Source organism: Octopus sinensis, linkage group LG5, assembly GCF_006345805.1.
Source record: "Octopus sinensis linkage group LG5, ASM634580v1, whole genome shotgun sequence".
Classification (NCBI taxonomy): Eukaryota; Metazoa; Mollusca; class Cephalopoda; order Octopoda; family Octopodidae; genus Octopus; species Octopus sinensis.
Window position 1 is genome coordinate 55,188,760 of NC_043001.1, and position 20,159 is coordinate 55,208,918.

Below are 20,159 nucleotides of genomic sequence, written 5' to 3' on the forward strand. Positions count from 1 at the left end.
GCAAGTGTTTTTTACTATAGCCTCAGGTCAACAAAGCCTTGTTGGTTGATTTGGTTTATGGAAACTGAAAGAAGCTTGTCATATATATATATATATGTGTGTGTGTGTGTGTGTGTTTGTTCTGCATCACCATTTGACAACCAGTGTTGGTGTGTTTAGGTCCCTGTAGTTTCGTAGTTCAGCAAAAGAGACCAGTGAATAAGTATCAGGCTTAAAAAAAAAGTATTGGGGTTGATTCGTTTGACTGAAATTCTTCAAGGCAGTGCCCCAGCATGGCCACAGTCTAATAATTGAAACAAGTAAAAAATAAAAAGATAGATATAAGAAAAATATATAATGGAAATAGTGCAAAAATTATGTTTGATTATTTTCTCAGTCCTAATAATAACAAATGTAGGAAAAAAGTAGGGTAGGGTCAATAGCCAGAGCGAGTGGGGAAAATTGATGTTTGTTATTAAAAGAATAGTATAAAATATCCTGGATGAAGTAAGATGTTATGGCATATCTAAAACATTTTTAAGTTTAGGAACTTTGGAATCAATCACAAAATCTTTTCATCAATATCACGATAATGAAATTGACGGCCTTTGACTAATTTGTTCAAGTCCTAAAATAATGACTTAACAGAACTAAATTTGTCTTTTTTATTTTTCTTATGGGCAACCTGCAGCACACAGTCCCCTTCATTTAACATATGTTTTCTATGCTGGCATGGGTTGGATGGTTTGACCGGAGCTGGTCAGCTGGAGAGTTGCCCAGGCTTCATGTCTGTTTCAGCATGGTTTCTATGGCTTGATGTCCTTCCTAATGCCAACCACTTTACAGAGTGTGCTGGGTGTTTTTATGCAGCACTGTCATGTGTGCTTTTATGGAAAACTAGCAACCACATGCCTGCAAGATTAGGAATGCTCAGCTGAGGCAGAATGCAGGGGTCATCTCTGTATGCAAGTATGACCACATATTTACTTAGCTTGATGTGTCTTTACAGTTTTTTTTTGTATGGTAATGTCAAAAGTTTTAGTAAAATTTTGCAACATAATCTTAAGGTCTAACTTTGTTAATTTGAATAATTTTTTTCTTTTTCTTCCTCATTTAGTCATGATTCTTGTCAATCAAATTGTAATTTTTTCACTGCACTATAGAGTATTTCTGGGCTACATACACTGCTTAATGATTTATTGTTTTGAGTAATGTGTTTTATGATGAGCAATATCTCATAAATCAAAGTAAATAAATAAATCAATACAGGATTGCCTACGTCTGATTTATAATCCTAATAATTAAATTTTAATTCTATTTCTTTTAGCGTTGGATTAATTAGGATTGAACTATAAATGTCTATTTATATTTTTTTAAACAGTGTTTCATGCAGATAAAAAACAAAAAAGCTTTACTTTATTCTATGTTTCAGCCGTATCACATACTAAGTAATTTGGTTTTAGATTCTGGCACAAAGCCAGCAATTTTGGAAGAGGGGTAAGTTGATTATATTGACCCCAGTGTTCAACTGGTACTTACTTTATTGACCCCCAAGAGGATGAAAGGCAAAGTTGGCCTTAGTGAAATTTGAACTCAGACCATAACAATGAATGAAATGTCACTAAGCATTTTGCCTAGTGTGCTAATGATTCTGCCAGCTCGCTGCCTTACACATAAAAAGTAATTTTGGCTTAATGACTATAACTACATTCTCATATCTCATTTTTTTTCTGTAATTGTTATTTTACCCTGAGCCAGCTCTGATTGAATACTATGTTTTGAGCATGCTAACTATAACCATCCCATTTTTTGATTTTAGACAACGTTCCTCTAGAGCTACCTCATCCAGTGTACCTTTCCCTATTAAAGAGTAAGGTGTTACTTTGAAGGAGATTTGACTGCTATTTGTATTCACCATTTTAGATGCTCTCTCTCTCTCATTGAGTCATATTTTTACCATGTTTCAGATAAACAGAAGTGAATATATAACCATAAAACAGTTCTTGACATTTAAAGTTTTAGCGTATTGACTAACCTGCTGTATAACTTCCGCTGTCACTACCAGGACTGGCTATCTCGTGATCCATAAGGATGTCTGTATTTGGTCTACTATTATCAGTGTCACTACTTCCCATGTCTGGTTTCAAGCAACTATCACTTGATCCACTCCCACCATGATGACCATATCCTTGATTGATTGGTCGAAATGCACTCTGGGAACCCTACAGATCAAAATAAAAAGGATAAAACAGGTAATTTTCAATCAGAGACAGAAAAAATATAAACAATTCAAAACACATTGTGAATTACAATAAATGATATTCAATGTTAGTAATTTGATAGTTTTCATTCTTTTGTAAGGGTTGAATCATAAACTCAGATTTTACTCCATCTATTGTTTATATTTTGAGTAAGGCATCTAGCTTTGCTAAGTCCAATTTGTCAGACAAAACAAAAACCAGAGGCACCATTTTTAGTTCAGTTGAATCATAAGAATAGAAAGGTCAGCCAGCTGTAAAAAAACAATTATTCAAAGAAACAAAACAAAAAAACATGGATAAATAAATGTAAAACAATAAAATATAAACGTATTAATAAAAACTAACATAGTCTGTGATAATATTAATATCCTGTGAATAAATGTTTTACATATGATTTAAAATAGGAGCTGGGATTTGAATGCAGATTTGAATACTGCAGGACATGCTGACACTAACAATTCACTACCTATAAATTGCTTTCTTCAGTTTAACATGGAAACAATAGACCCACAATGAAGCTTACCCAAATTAGTCTACTAAATTCAGTTCATACATGTTTGCTTCACTTATTAGCTTTTTGCTTACTTGAACCCAATGAACTAAATATACTTGCAAGATATAAAATAATTCCGATTTGGCTTAAAAACCTTGGCCTCTTTAAGAAGGCATTAAGCTGGCTTTAAGATTTCTAAAGTAATTTATAAGTATTAGAAATGCTTTATATGTTGTAACATTTCCAGAAAGAGGGAAAAAAGTAAACATGGTACAAGGTTAAGATTTAAAGCTTATATTCTAATACTATTATTTAACAGTGACAATTACAATAACAATTTCTAATATAGGCATAAGTCAACGACTTTATTCTTTTATTATTATTATTTGGTGTGGAGTGGGTGCTGACGGTTAATTTGACTTTAATGTTTGAGTGGTATTTATTTTATTCATCTCAAAAGGATGAAAGGCAGAGCTGACTTGGTAAAATTTGAAAACATTTTGAGATGTTGAGCACTCCATTATATTTACCATCCCTCCACCACTGTATAATAATAATGATGATGATGATGATGATGATGGTAGCGATGGTGATGATGACGATGATTATTATGTAGGCACAAAGAAACAGCTAAATATATTGATCCCGGGATTTGAGTGATATTTTATTTTAACGACTCCAGAAGGATGAATTCAAATCTCAGTGGGATTTAACTTGACATATGTTAAAACATAGACCTAAAATGGTCTCTCAATTTACATTTCAATAATATAATTTACAGCAAGGAGAAAATATGCAGGTAATGGAAAATGTGTTTATGTGAGTGTGTACATGCACAGATATATTCAGATACGTTTGTGTGTGTGTATGTGTGTGCACACACACACACATTGCCACACCCAATTTTTGTACCTAAAATGTCAGTAATAGAGTTTAACCCTTTTACTTTTTTTCACATTCAAGTATAATGCTAACCATCAAATTTAACCCTGAGGTTTATTTTAATTAAATTTCTCACATTATATACAATACCGCCTATCTATATCTCTCAATATATGTACCTATCTATATTTGCACTTTGTTGGTTATGATGACAAGTGTTCCAGTTGAACTGATCAACGGAACTGCCTGCTCGTGAAATTAACATGCAAGTGGCTGAGCACTCCACATGTACACTTAATGCAGTACTCAAGGAGATTCAGCATGATATGGAATGTGACAAGGCTGGCTCTTTGAATTACAGGTACAACTCATTTTTGTCAGCTGAGTGGAGTGCAGCAACGTGAAATGAAGTGTTTTTGTCAGGGACACAACATGTCACCAGGAATCGAACTCATGACCTTATGGTTGTGAGCTGAATACCCTAACCATTAAGCTATGCACCTTCACCTATCTATATCTAAAAGTAATTGTGGGTATTTGAAAGCTCACAGTGGTTAGTAGTTTCATCCTGAGTAGAAAGCCTTGAGCTGGGATTTTAATGCATTTATTTCAGGGGTCCCCAACCATTTTTTTTATCAATGGACCCCTTTGTTTACTATTTTACTCTGGTGGACCCCCATAACCATTCGGTGTTTAAAAACTAGTTTTAGAGATACTTCGTTCAAAATTCCTATTTTGCTAGTCCCACATTAACTTGAGTTGAACTATGTAAAATGTCAGCGAAAGAAGCCTAGCTATTTCTTACAATACACTAATACATACATCTAAAGCAAAATTTTTTCAGGGCCCCTTAAATTACTATTGTGGATCCCCAATTTACTATTTTGTTGCATGGACCCTCAAGGGTTCTTATAAGAGAACCACTAATTTATTTGGTTCAGAAATCCCTCAATCCCCCAAAAATTACTATGTGGCAAACTAACGAATTGAACTTCAATAATAAAATTGATATTCTACAATAGTACTGAGCTTTCTCTTTCATTGAGGTAGTGGTAGCTATTATTCTCTGTATGTGAGTGAGAGAGAGAGAGAAAGAGAGAGAGAGAGAGAAAAAGAGAGAGAGAGAGAGAGTGAGTGTGTGTGGCAGTAAAGACTCACATGAACTCAATTGAGTACATCTTAATTCACAAGATGAGTCAATGAATAATTATAAGTAATTATAAATAATTCAAGACTAAGATATTAGTCTTGAGTAAAGAAATAAAATAGGAAGTAAAAATTCAGTACACCACATAAAAGAAATAAGATTTCTGAACCTCCACACATGTGCAATTCTTTCCTGAAACAAAATTTCATTTCTGTTCTCACACCACTTTTCAGGTGTGTTCAATGTGAGAATATCTGTGACTGAACATCTAGTACTTGTTACTTGCACATGATATTAATATTATAGCCTAATTATATAATTAACAGCGTGTCATTGTTTAATGACGAAACACATGAGGTGAAATGAAAGTGGGTATAATTATCAAATTTGTGCATGCATGAATCTCTCTCTCCATATATAGTATATATATGTGTGTGTGTATGTTCTTTTATATGTTCTCAAATGTTTATACACCCACATATGAGACTGTGTGTATGTGCACATACAAGTGTATGATTTTATATATTAACATATATGTATATATATCTGCTCTTTCATACGTTCCCAAGTGTTTATACATACACAACCACATATATATCCATGACACTGTGGATGTGTTTAATATAAATATACAGTATCATAATTAGTATGAATGTGTGTGTACGTGTGCATGCGTGCATGCACGTTTGTGTGTGTGTCTATATATGTATGCATCTATGTATGTTGTATGTGCATGCACCAGAGGGAATAGGCAAATACATTTAAATTATAGGCAAAAATCAGCTTTTTTGTAAACACAGCAGTATTGCTGGAGGAAACATTTTTTCTAAACTAAAATTAGTTTTTTTTTTTATTCTTATAGAGTATACTCATGTACACACATACATATATAAACATTACTTCACAAGAATAAAGTATTAGAAATTAAAGTGCAAAATAAAAGAAGGTTTAAGAAAATGAGAAGGTATTCACTTATTTTTTTTTTTACAAATTGCACATAATCAACCATTGAGAGAATCTGAATCAATGAGGACAGCTAGGTGTATATGGGGACATGAGCCAATGAAGATACTAGAGCCAATAAAGTGACCCAAGTTATTGAAGGGATTTGAGATCAGGAGATAAGGAGATATGAACTAACAATGGAACCTGAGTCACTGAGACTGTCTGTATGTTTTTTTTTCAACCTGCTAGAGAAGGCACCCAGATCTTACTCAAATCCAATCCAATTATTTTTGAAAAAAAAAAAAGGAAACATTGAAAAATACTTACATACAATCCACAAAAGAAGGATGAGATAATAAAGACTGGAATAGTTTTGATCATAACTCTACTTGATGAGGGCTAACCTGAGACTCAATAATAACAACAACAATCTACATATGACAGTCAATGTTAAACAGTTATATATGAAATAAGGGAAATGTCTATGAATAACATTTTACAGTAACAATCCAAAGAAAGTGCTTCTACATGGTTACTCAACTGGTTAGAAGATAGCCAAATTTCCTTCAAATTAACTAGATCAGTGGTTCTCAACCAATTTTTCCTATGGACCTCACCACTTGATTCCTATTTCACTCAAATAGACCCTCAAAACCATTTGATGTTTAAAAAAATCTTGTTATATGTTTATAATTAAATATTATTATGAATTGTATAAAAAAAAATTGTTGAAATACTCTGTGTATTACAGAAGTATAACTAATTTATTGTACATAAACTTTAATGACAAAATCTTATATGGACCCTCAAGGGTCATGTAGACCCTGGCTGAGAATCACTGCACTAGATAATGGAATCCTAGATATTTGATAATATGTCTGCTTAATCAGGTTTGAGAAGCTTAGCAACAAATATTTTAGGACATGAGCTGATGAAGAGAGCTTCTATATGGGTGTTTGATTGGCTAGCAATAACAGCCAAATTTTTAAATCTTATGCATTATTGCCTTAAAAAAACATTGCATATATTGCACAATGTAGTCTTTGATATATTATATCAAGAAAAAAGCTTAGATATAAACAGTTAAAATGATATTTGACCATGTGTCAGTTGATCAGGGTTGACCTGGAGTTAAACAACAAATCAAAGAACAGAATTTAGTCATCGAATATTGTTCACATTTAATCTGATGTCAACCTAGATCAAGCAGATCATATGACTGAATGCCATTCTAATCTTGACCAACCTGATTCTTCTTTACTCATAGTATATGCACTCAAGACAGTGCATCCTTGCCTTTTTAGGATGGTATAGAGTTATATGAGAGAGAGATGGCTAGTTGCTACTTCTAGCTGGTCAAGTAAATTCATAGAGGTTTTTCTGTTAGGTGATATTGTTGATCAGTCCAAGTCAGTCCTTATGATAAAAGGTTTTCCAGTTTTGATCATTTTATTTGTTTTCTAGATATAGTGTATCTTACTGATACAAGATGAGCAACTCCAATGCATTAGAAGTAATCTCAAATCCTCTTTAAATTATTTTGTATTCATTCAGAGACATGGAAGTACCACATAAGTGAGACCTCTACCTGGCAGTGCTTCATCAAGAAAGGGACCATAATATCTGAGCAAGCTAGGAGTAGACAAGCTGAAAAATGGGAACTGAGAAAGTTCAAAATGAAAGTCCATTAGCATGGAAAATTTCTTTAAGCCAACATATAATGACATAGTCCCGATCTGTATAGATGGATGAACAATGATGTCATACATGTAACATAAAGATGCTGAAAAGTGAAGAACATAAGTACATCTGACATGATGTAATTTAATCTGTTGTGATTGATACCTGCATCAACTATTTCACTTTATAGCTTTTGTTATTTAGCTCAAAGTTAGCCATCAATCAAATTGGTCTAAGATCAATAACAATTTAACCATGACTGTCCCTTCCTTTTCATAGTTGTAGAGAACCCAGGCCAAAATTGTACAGTGTGTTTTTCCAAGAGAGTAAGGTAAGATTTGAGAGAGGATTTTGCAGTTATTTCTAGTAGGATGAGCAACCAACTAGAGCCACCACTACCACCACAGGTTTCAGTGAGTGTGTGTGTGTGAGAGAGAGAGAGGAAGTGCGGGAAGGAGGGAGAGATAAAATCTGAAATATAGATAATTTAAGGAGAAACTTGTTATGATTCCAATAGCAGAAAATATAATGGTGTTCTTTAATGACTGTAAAAGTAAAAAAGCACAACCATGAGGTTCATATCTTAGCAAGTAAAGTAACTAGTAACACTGCTATTTTAGGTTTATTTTCTGATTGTAAATCAATACTCTTGCTAGATAAAAATGCCGAAGTTGGGCTTTCTTGTAAGTCATTGAGAAGAGATAACATGTCAAAGTAATGTTTCTATTCTGTTAAAATCCCAAATTATGCAAAATTGCCATTGAAGTCAATGTAGTCATGCCTCTTTATAATAAAACCTTATACAGAAAGATATTATCACTTTAATGACAACGTTTTGATTATAGAGCATGTAGCTTCTTGTCTGTTCTGTAACAAAGGGAGTAAAATTTGACACTTTCTACCATGTTTCAAGATTTCAAATGTCTACACTAGGTGCAATGACTATCACTGATATGAGTATTGGCTGATACATTTTTATTCTTTTACTGGTTAAGTTACTGAGCTGCTGCTATGCTATGGCACCATTTCAAAGCTTAAGGAATTATGGAAAAATTTTCAGCTCATAGCTAAACTTAATCTAAGTTGTCAATATATGAATTTTTAAAAAACTAAATTTATTTCTATAATATTCTTTTTAATAGTAAAAAACAAACAATAAATCATGATCAAAAACAAATAAAGCATAAATAAAATGAAATCCTCATAAAAATTCTGTAAGAACTTTTTTTTTATTATAAAACATAAAAGTTGGTTTTTATTAAAATTATAAAATATGAAGAAAATAATGCATCACACATAGTTACACACAAACAGTCACGCACAAATTCACACAAATTGGTTTCCTATTTGTTCACTTACCAACCAACTTCTTGTAATAGATTGTTTGGTGAAAGGAAATCATTCGTTTGCAGGTTTTTAGTAACTTCAAAAGATCTCAGATTTTCTATAGGGAATTGGTGAGTTTATAAGTGCAATAAAATTAACAAAACAAGTAAGCAATATGCTATTGGTAAGCACAGATTCTCCTGAAATATGCTTTGGTTGCAGCTGCCAAAGCAGTTACATTGAAAGACTAAGGACTATAACAAAGATACTTGAGACTAAAACCAAAAGAAGACCCAGTTAAAAATTGAAATACAAACCAGCTTTTAAACAAACGACTACAAGCAGCACTGATTAATACTTGTGTAAAAGCAGCAATGAAGTGTATGAATGATGCATATAAGTGTACAAAGAAAACTATCAGCTCTAAAATTACTTTCAAAAACAATCTTTTAACACAGACTTGCATCTATTGCTGAGATCTACTTTCACTCTCTTTTTATTCATTTTTGTTTGTTTTGGCTGATCAAGAAAACCTATGGACAAAGGAATAACAGCTTTAACTACCTTGTCTTTTCCTCAAACATTAAAAGTCAAAGATTACATTATCCAATGTATCCTTCCCTTTTCAAAATGGTAAGTAGTAATTTAAGAAAGATTTGGCTACTATTTCCATCAGGTAGAGCAATCATCTGTTCATGGTGTGTGTGTGCATATTTGTGAGTGTAATAGTGTATGTTTAGTGGTATATGTGACACCCCCACCCATTGATTATACCTGTTCAACAAGCTTCATGTGAATATAAGTGCTGAGCACGTTCATTGGATGCATCATTATTTTTGCCTGAGCTCATCGTTGTTTTCAGCTAAAAGAGCAAATGTGCACTTAGAGAAATGAACACGATAAGTGTGGGAGTGTAATAAAGTGTGTGTGTGTGAGAGATAGAGAGAGAGAGAGAGAAAGAGAGAGTGAAGTGTTGCATGTGTATGTGCATAACAGCAAAGAATAAATGTGGTGGTATGAAAAAAGGTATGATACTATGTGAATGGCATGAACAAGACAGGACAGTATGTGAGTTTGGGCAAGTGGTGACTGGGTTAAAGTAGTAGGTGTGAGTGTATAGGCAGTGTAAGGAAAGTGAAGTGCATGTGCAGGTGTTTACCAGCTTGTATGTGTGTGGGGGAGGGGGTTGTTTTAGAGGAAGGAAAATCAGATACAGGTTTCAAAGTTTTGCACAAGGCCAGCAAGTTCTGAGGAGGGGTTAAGTTGATTACATAAACCCCAGTGTTTGACTGGTACTTATTTTATCAATCCTGAAAGAATGAAAGGCAAAGTTGACCTTAACAGAATTTGAACTCAGAATGTGAAGACAGACAAAATGCTGCTAAGCATGTTGCCCGGCGTGCTAACAATTCTGCCAGCTTGCTGCCTTAAGGAAGTCAGTTATTGATATCAGATGGGGCAGCTGTGTGCATATGGAAGATTAACTATTATTTCTGACAAAGCCCATGGAATTGTGTAATCCTATGGACTGAGAGATGAAAGTAGGAGTGGCTTGGAGAACTAAAGTAGCATACACTATAAGCCTGACTGATGCAGTGTTGTTACAATCAGATGTTCAACAAATGTTTCTTGCAATGATCCTCTGGTTCATTCCTTTATATTCCTTTTGCCCTGTTTTAGCTCATGTCTAAACTTGATATGCTGTATCTAGCCTGATATGAAAGTAGCAGAGAATATGACAATAGATGATATTCCAGTTAGAATATCTCAGCTAAAGTTAGAGCTTTTGGGTACTTATGGAAATACACACACAAATGATATATATATATATATATATATATATATATATATATATATATACACATACATACCAGTCTGTATAAAGACAATGAAAAGCTGATAGAAGCATGGATCTAGATAAAAACATAGCCATCTTAAGGATGGTATATTGAAGCTTTACCAATGAACCAAGCTTCTTTATTATGTCCATTTCCTGCAACCTACTGAAAACATATTCTATACAAAGAAATGAAAGCCAAATCTTCCTGAAATCACATCTTTAAAATGGAGGGAGATATTGGATAATTTGGTCCTAGATTCATTAAGCTTGGTAGAAAGAAGGAAAAAAGAGGATAGGATTGGTTATAGCTGGAATGCTTAAATCGTAGATGTATCCAATCATGTCTGATCAGAAGTCAAGACAGTATTTTCCATATTTAATTTATGATAATATAGTTAATACTTTGATAACCACTTAATCTTCCTATTCTTAGCAGATAATCTCCCAGTAAAATTTAACTGTCATCATTTCTTACATTGGCTACTATGTACATTACAAGTTTATTCAAATATGTCTGTATATGTATAAAAATGCAAATAAAAACCAGTCCAATGAAAATGGTTTGTGTTTGTAAAAATCCTTTAATAAAGGATTTTTTTGATAAGTTTGTAAGCCATGGCTTGAGGTGCATATTGATGATCAAAGTCCTCAGTGCAACCATAAATATTTAAAAAAAAGAAAGAGGTTCTCTTCAACAGAGTTTTACTCTCTACATGGCATACAAACTTATGCAAATTTGCAAACTTTACGAAATTGAGCCTTCAGTATTTAGCTTTCTCTATGCTTATTGATTCACATTGTTTTGAATTAATCATGCATTAACTTGTAGATTTGAGATTTTGATGATGTGATAGTTTATTTTTAGAAGGATATTATAGGTAAGTGTGAGAGGCTGAATAGGCATGTTTAAACATAAAACAAGTAGAATATCTGGGCCTGAAAAAGGTTTCCTCAGTATTTTTAATTTCATGTTGTAAGAGCATCATCTTAGTATAATGATCTGTATATAGCCATACATTCAAGGCTTTCAATGAATGAGGGATAAATCTTTTACCTGGATAAAATACTAATCAATTATCAATTGCAAGGGAGATTCCCAGTAAGTTTATGTATTTCTAATAGCTAGATGAACCATAGCAAGCAGAATTATGTACAGAATTTCAATAAAAAAAAAACCCTCCAACAATTTGAAATGAAAACCTGTAAGATAGCAGCTACCAATCTATCTATTCTCACCATTGTTTAATACACAAGAGTTAGGCCTTACATTCTAATATACACTGTATAAGTGCACAAGAAATAGAAGTTTCACTAATAAGACTGCCTAAATCTGTTTAAAGAAATTTGGGAACCATTACTACAGACTGGCATTGTTGAAATACATTTAAAAATTTAGATAATTGTATTTTTCATTAATTTAGCTTTAAACACATGATTTAGTGAACAGATATTCTACTAAAAATAGGTTTGCAGTAATTACATTTCCTTCCTGATGTTGTTGCTGTAGTTACTTCTAAAATAATGTACTAAAATCTATGATTGTAATTATAAAATTATTTATTTCTCTTAAATAATGAAAGCAAAGCCTGAAGCTATCACTATTTTTTACAGGGTTTCATTAATTTTGTTTCATATTTCTGCTATTGAATATGAATATTAAACAGAAAAGTATAAAAAATTGTTTCTGATTATTCAGTGACTTGAATACGGAATGACTACTTTATTCTCCCTATGTCTCAATACCACCATCTTTTGCCATAATATGTCTGTGTGGTTGATAAGTTCATTCCCTAACCATATAGTTCCAAGTTCAATCACACTATACAACATGTTGGCAAGTATTTTCTACTAGCTATAACCCTAGGCTGACCAAATCCATGAGATTGGATTTGGCAGACAGAACCTGGAACAAGACTGTCACACACACACACACAAAAATTAGGACAAACAGGAACAATATATGAGTTTCTATATGTTTTATCAATCAGCAGAAGTTGTAAAATGATGACAATAATATATGTATGTGTATGCATATGTTTGCTTATATCAGCAAACAGAAGTGTGTTTGTATGTAAGTGCAGTGGAATATTTTTGGTACTGCATGTCTTCGAAGCCATGTAGAATAAGTGATCCATTACTTGAAAAGTAAAGCTTAGCACCAGGAAGAGTATCCAGCTGTACAGCAATATCTTAAATGATATTCACCTAACCCATGTAAGCATGGAAAAATAGACATAAAATGAATGGAACACAAAACATTTAGGTGTGTGCACGTAAGTATGTATGTATATATATGTACGTACATGCATACATACATACACACTGATATTATTATGATACAAACATTTGAAACCTGCTTGTCTGTATTCCACAATTGTAAAAAATCAATACAGTGGTGATAAAAGTATGCTAACCTCATGCCTTTCTGTGTCATCAAACCATCAAAACAGAAAGGTAATTTTTCAGAAGAAATCTTCTGGCTATGACTCAATGCAAAGAATTGCAAACTTAAGTTTTAGAACTATTCCTGTATCAGTGAAACTTGAAATGCAGACTGAATGAACTTATGACAGATATATGAGGCTCCATAACATTTGACACATAAAATGAAGTTGAAATTTAAACAAAATACTGACTCCAACAAAGAAGTCCAGAAGTGTCTCTCACTTGCATTAAGAAATGCATTGCCTTATGTGCACTATGTACTACTGGGAGTACCAAGAAACTTGATATAAAACATTGAGTTCAAATTTATGCTATTTATGACCTTGATTATATTTAAAAGAAGATGGTTCACTTTCATTCACTTTTGTTGAATGAAGCTTTGACCAAGAACAACTGATGGCATAGGTCAAATATTTTGTTTCTTCCCTTATAAAAAATGTTATTTTCAGTTATGAAATTACTACCTATTACAGGTTGACTTATGTTAACTAACCTCTATGCCCTTACACACACAATCTGTCCCTGACAAATCTATCCCTCACAACCTATATTCCTAACACCTCCATCCTTAATGTTCACCACTCATCATGTTCGCCTATCCCTTGTATCTCCCATTTTCCCGTCACACCACACAAACCTGCCTGCACACAATGTGTGTCTACTGAATCCCTTCCCCACAACATATCTTCCTAACACTCTCTCCCTCCGCCTTCCACCCTCCCTCTGCAATTTCACGAACTTATCCACTCACCTTATCTAATTCTTGGCTCCACCACATAAAACCTCTATAACTTGAGTGTATACCACCCCCATCACATCTTCCTCATCTCTCCCATTCTCTCTTCTCTCTCCCCTGCTGAGGTAACCATGTGTCTTCTAAACTGCAAGACATTCATTGCTGTCCCTCAATTCAAACTCTCAAATCTATAGTCTCCTGGTGCGTAGCCACTTCACTCAATACTGCTCCCCACTCTACTGAGGGTCTTGTCTTGCAAGTTACTTGGTGACCTCACTGATGCTGGTGCCACATAAAAAGCACCCAGTACACTTTCTAAAGTGATTGGTGTTTGGAAGGGCATCCACCTAAAAAACCATGACAAAACAGATAGTAGAGCTTGGCACAGTCTTCTGACTTGCCTATTCTTGTCAAACTATCCAATTCATACCAGCAAAGAAAACAGACAAATAAATAGTGATAATGATAAGGCTCTAGTGCAATCTTGGATTATAGTAGGTTTCTATGAAAGTTAAGCATTGCCCAATAGATTGAGCAATCATAAAGCTTAAAGTCACAGGGGAATGTCTATGCCAAATATAAATACACACATCTATACAACATAGGCTAAAAGTTACGCACCAAAACATTTGACATTTTTTTAATATTATGCTATTATTATTATTATTAATTTTGTTATTCATGTACAAGTATGTGTGTATTCATCATTATTTTATTTATTTTATTCAATAATTTTAGGAAAATTGAAGCATGTCTTTGACACTTCCAGAGTGTATCGAACTTTTTTTTGCGTGATTTTTGGCCCACCTAGTATAATGTCAGATTGCTCTTCAGTGCTACAGGTAACACATAACCCAGCATGCCTGCTTGATGTGTAGGGGAGATTTTGGACACTCTGCAGGAAGAAAAACAAGACCTGTCAAAAGTATTCACAAGAGTCAATGGCCATTCATTTATTTGATATATGTGCATAAATATATGTGGAAATTTCTGGTTTGGTACCCAAATACATATTTAGCCTGCCAGGGTAAACTGGATTTTAAACTGTGGTGAAAGCAACTAACACAAGAGATGGAGAATTCCAACAGAAAAGCCTGAAGTATATTTTTCATTGAGTTTGTGGCAAACATTTGCACAAACCTTCTAATTCAAAAAACTATGACTAGTTCTACATAAGCCTTCATTACTGAAAAAAGGCATCTGTGTGTGTACCTAAGAGCAAAAAAAAAAGGCTGTTGGGCTCTTATACATTGAAGTTAATGGAAGAGTTCATTTTATATTTAAGTATGCTTGTGTGTGTATAGGTGTCACGTAAAAACCATTGTTAATGGTGCTACATAAAAAGCACCCAGTACACTTTCTAGAGTGGTTGGCATTAAGAAGGACATCTAGCCATAGAAACCAAGCCAAAAAAGACAATGGGACCTGGTGTGGCCCCTGGCCTTGCCAGTTACTGTCAAGCTATCCAACCCATGCCAGCATAGAAAATGGATATTAAATGCTGTTGATGATGATATATATAAATCATGCTCAATATTCAAACCAGGGCAATGATGGAAAATAATTTTCAAAATATATAAAGATAGAAGGAAAAGATAACAGAACATTATCAGCTTATATATTTGAGATGTATTGTTTCAAAGGTATTGGAACACATGCTTTCCAGTAACATCTGTAAGTCAGTATACTGGCAATTGGGATAGCCAACATTTCTTTTTTTCAAGCGATGGCAATGATGTGATATAGTTGATATCCTAAAGAAAGAAAAACAGCAAAATATAACCACCTTGCACAATGAAGAAGAGATGGCAAGCTGTAAGAGTTTTCAATATTTCCAAATATGTGTACACTCACACACACAAACATACACATATTCCTTTATTCGATCATCACTGAAATAAGTTATCTAAGAGAAATTGGAACATTAATTTTATTGCTATGTATTCAGTTTAAAAGCAAAGTTCTCTTTCTCGCACACATAAATGCAATTGCCTCTTCCTCCCCTCTCCCTGCTACCTCTGCACATGATGCATGAAATATAGTGATAATCTATAACCACATAATATTCATTTCCCGTGTTACATGTTTATCTATTTCTTTACCTTTAACAAGTATGAATTTCATTGATTATATAGTTGTGAACATGTGCATGTGTATGTGTGTGCATATTTGATATTGGATATGCACGCATATTCATTAATATGTATGCATACATAATATACATACATATATATTATAAATGCATATTATTTATATATATATATATATATATATAGATATATATATATATATATATAGATACATTAAATTAACAATTATATATATATATATATATATATATATATTATGCATGCATATTATACATATATATAATGCATGCTTATTGTTTATATATATATATATATATATATGATGTATGCATATTATATATATATACACACACATACACGTACATACACATGTATGTCTGTATGTATGAGTAAGTATATTCGTGAGAGTGTTATATACATGAGAATGTTTATTTTCCACACTTGTCACCACTTGAGTAAAGCGGTGCTGATATTGACATCATGACCAATCATTCTGTGCATTCAAAGACCTGCTGGAATAAAGAACTCGCTTCCTTGAGACACACAAGGGTTGACAAGAACAGCCTTTGATAACACTCTGTCCAAGCCCATTCCACCATGGAAAAGCAAATGTTATTTATTCTTAATATGTGACAGCTAATAAGAGACAACAATTGACTGAGATATCCTCCTAGGAAGTCTAGTGCTGATGGTTCCCTGACTGAGTGTGGTTTAATGTCCCTAGATGAGACTTAAAAACATCCTGTCTATTTATATATATATATATTTACCATTTAAATGTGGCTAACTACTAAGGGTGGATGCTACTGTAGCTTGTAGCCCTAGGAGAACATCTTCTCCAGCTACCTACAAGCTGCAGTAGCATCCACCCTTAGTTGTTAGCCACATTTAAATGGCAAATATACTTCACATTGTCGTGCAGCTACTGTTTACACCGCGTTCAGAGATTTATTATTGCTTATATATGTATATATATATACATACATATACACATACATATAAATATATATATATATATATATATACATACATATATATATACATACATATATATATACATACATATAAATATATATATATATTATATACATACATACAAATATATATATATACACACATTATATATATATATATATATATATATATATACATACACATATACATACATATATATATATATATATATACATATATATATATATACACATACATATATATATACATACATATATATACATACATATATATATATATACATACATACATATATACATACATACATACATATAATATATACATACATACATATATACATACATATATATACATACATATATATATACATACATATATATATACATACATATATATATACATACATATATTATATACATACATATATATATATACATACATACATATATATACATACATATATATATATATAATACATACATATATATATATATTATATATATATATATATATATATATATATATACATACATACATACATATATATATATCTTTAGAGGTAATATTTATGCCCACCTAAACATGGGTGTTCTGTTAGGACAAACTATACTGTGGAAGATACCATGAGAGAAACTGTCATGGATTGGTCTAGTTATAATTTTCCCTAACTGAACATTCACATTTAAGTGGGCATAAATATTACCTCTCTGTATTAATACAGCCTCAGTTGCTAAGACATAATATATACTTCTGTGTTATTTTAAATGAGTTTTTGCATTTTGCAATAATGCAGACATATAAGTAATTTATTCATTATTAAATATGACAATTTAAGTTATTTGCATAAATTTTTGTTGTGAATATTTGGATATTTCTTTTGTTAAATAAAAGTTCATCTAAATATTTCTCTATCATTAATGACTTTATATACTCCTTATCCTTTTCTCTTGTATATTATTATATATTCTATATGGTTTGCACAATGATACATTAAAGAGCTTTTATTATGAGCACTACTGGATTACTCGAATTCATACATTGACTTAAATACACATGTATATATATATATATATATATATATATATATATATATATTATATATACACATACATATAGGCTTACTTCCTTCCCCACATTCTGTAGCTCTCTCCACAAACCCTGTGACCAACAACAGCAACAGTGGATGAATTTGTTCAGTGGTTTTTCTCTAACCAAGTAGTCTAAGTGGTAAAAATAAAGACATTATCATCATTTATAATCTGTGACCTCACTTGGTCCATGTTGATCATGTATCTACACCTGGAAAAGTTTCTCTCCATAGCTCAGGCTGGAGCAAAGTTTTGTTTTCTTTTAGTTTTAACAGGAGACCAGCAGTTACCTAAGCTTGTAGGCCACTGTTCTCTATTCTGTTGCTGTTGCACATGGGTAAGGCAAAGGCTGGTAGCCAGGCAAACTGAGAACAATAAAAGCTGGAACAAAGTGCAAGACACCAATAGACTGGTACTTTATTTTATCAACTGCAAAACAATGAATGATAAAGTTCACCTCAGCCAAATTTGAACTTACACTGTAAAGAGCCAGAACAAAACAAAGCATTTTGATTGACTCCCTAATGATTCTACCTCATCAGAGTGGGCTAAAGCATTATAAGTATCTTTTATCTTTTACTTGCTTCAGTCATTAGACTAAGGCCATGCTAGGGCAGTGCTTTGAAGAATTTTAGTTAAATTAATTGACCCCAGTACTAATTTTTTTAAAGCCTGGTACTATTCAATCAGTGTATTTTGCTAAACTGCCAAGTGATTGGGATGTAAACACACCAACACCAGTTGTCAAGCAGTTGAGGAGGGGGCAAACAGAAACACACTTATATATATATATATATATATATATATGTATATATACATACATATATAAAGACATACATATATGTGCAACAGGCTTCTTTCAGTTTTTCAATTTCTATCAACCAAATTCACTCACAAGGCTTTGGTCAGCCAAGGCTATAGAAGAAGATGCTTGCTCAAGGTACAATGCATTGGGACTGAACCTGGAACCATGTGGTTGGGAAGCAAATTTCTTACTACAAAACCAAATTAGTAAGAAAACTAATATGCTTAAGAGTGAGGGGCTGTATAGAACACTCAGTCAACCACAGTATTTAACTATTAGTTATTTCAATTATACTAAGATGAAAACCAAACTGATTCCTCTCTGCAAGGTATGGACTCAGAACTTGGAACCAATGAACTTTAAATATGGTATTGCAAGTAGTTTGGATTCTAAACTATGTCAATAACACTAGCCTTGGTAATAAGATTCCCCCCAAACACAAATGCGCATGTGTGGACACATACACACACACACACACATACAAAAGCTAATATGTAATTCTAGACATCGTCTGGATAGCCAATATATATGAAACATTTTCTTATCTAACCCCCACAAATCTGTTTATATAACTCATAAAGAATTTGTTCTTAATAGCCTACATTAGAATCAAATGTATATTTTAATTACTTTCTATGGAATTAGCTGACTTTGGAAATTTGATGTCAAAAAATGTAATTTTTAGTTTGTTTTTTAATTTATTTTTCTGTCTTTATATCATTGAGTATAGAAAATTAAGCTGTGCCAGTCTACAAGAAAGATAATAAAATTTGGCTTAAGAAATGAAATTAAGCTCTTTAATGGGAACATTTGTGACCTTCAGAAGATATGCTGAAGATAAGTTTCGAAATTGCAAGATTAATTGAAATGGAATGATTATGTGGAATCAAATCAAATTAGAAAATGAATATAAGATAGTGGTGGTGGCAGTACTAAGAATTTAAAGTTAAAAAACCCCAGATAAAACAAATAAAAGGAAAAGAGAAAAAAATTAATAAGCTAGGAAGAAATTTTTGAATATGCATATGTTGAATTTGCGAGTCATTTAAAGCAATGAGTCAGATAGATGTATACTGTTTATAGAATACAATATTTAAATGTAATGTGCAAATGAAATATAGTTGAAAATCCAAAGTGTATCAGTTCATCTGTGATTTAAAGTAAGGTTTATAATAGCAAATTTCTCAAAATATTGATTTAAGGTTATGCCAATATAAAGGCCAATGTATTATATCAGTTTTATGAGGATAACGTTTACAATAGTAACATTTCTATGCCTATGGTTAAAAGGTCAAGACTGCATTAAAGGGAAATATATTATATGAGCTCATGTGGGATTTAAGATATCTTTCTAAGGATTATATATTATTGCTGCTTATCAGAGCATAAAGTTTATAATAGAAAATTTCTACATTAACTGATTTGTGGTGAAGATAGTGTATTGATTCCTGGCTTGTGAGGCATTTT

General features: G+C 32.5%; 1 protein-coding gene across 7 annotated transcripts in view; it reads right to left on the minus strand.

Annotated features, from left to right (window-relative positions):
- The window catches only part of LOC115211793 (roundabout homolog 1), a 703,622-nt gene that overhangs the window by 73,456 nt on the left and 610,007 nt on the right, over nt 1-20,159 (minus strand). For all 7 annotated transcript variants that reach the window (XM_036503450.1, XM_036503452.1, XM_036503453.1 and 4 more), the window contains one exon: nt 2,015-2,201. In XM_036503450.1, coding sequence (XP_036359343.1) covers nt 2,015-2,201 — 187 coding nt within the window. The remainder of the gene's footprint in view (nt 1-2,014; nt 2,202-20,159) is intronic.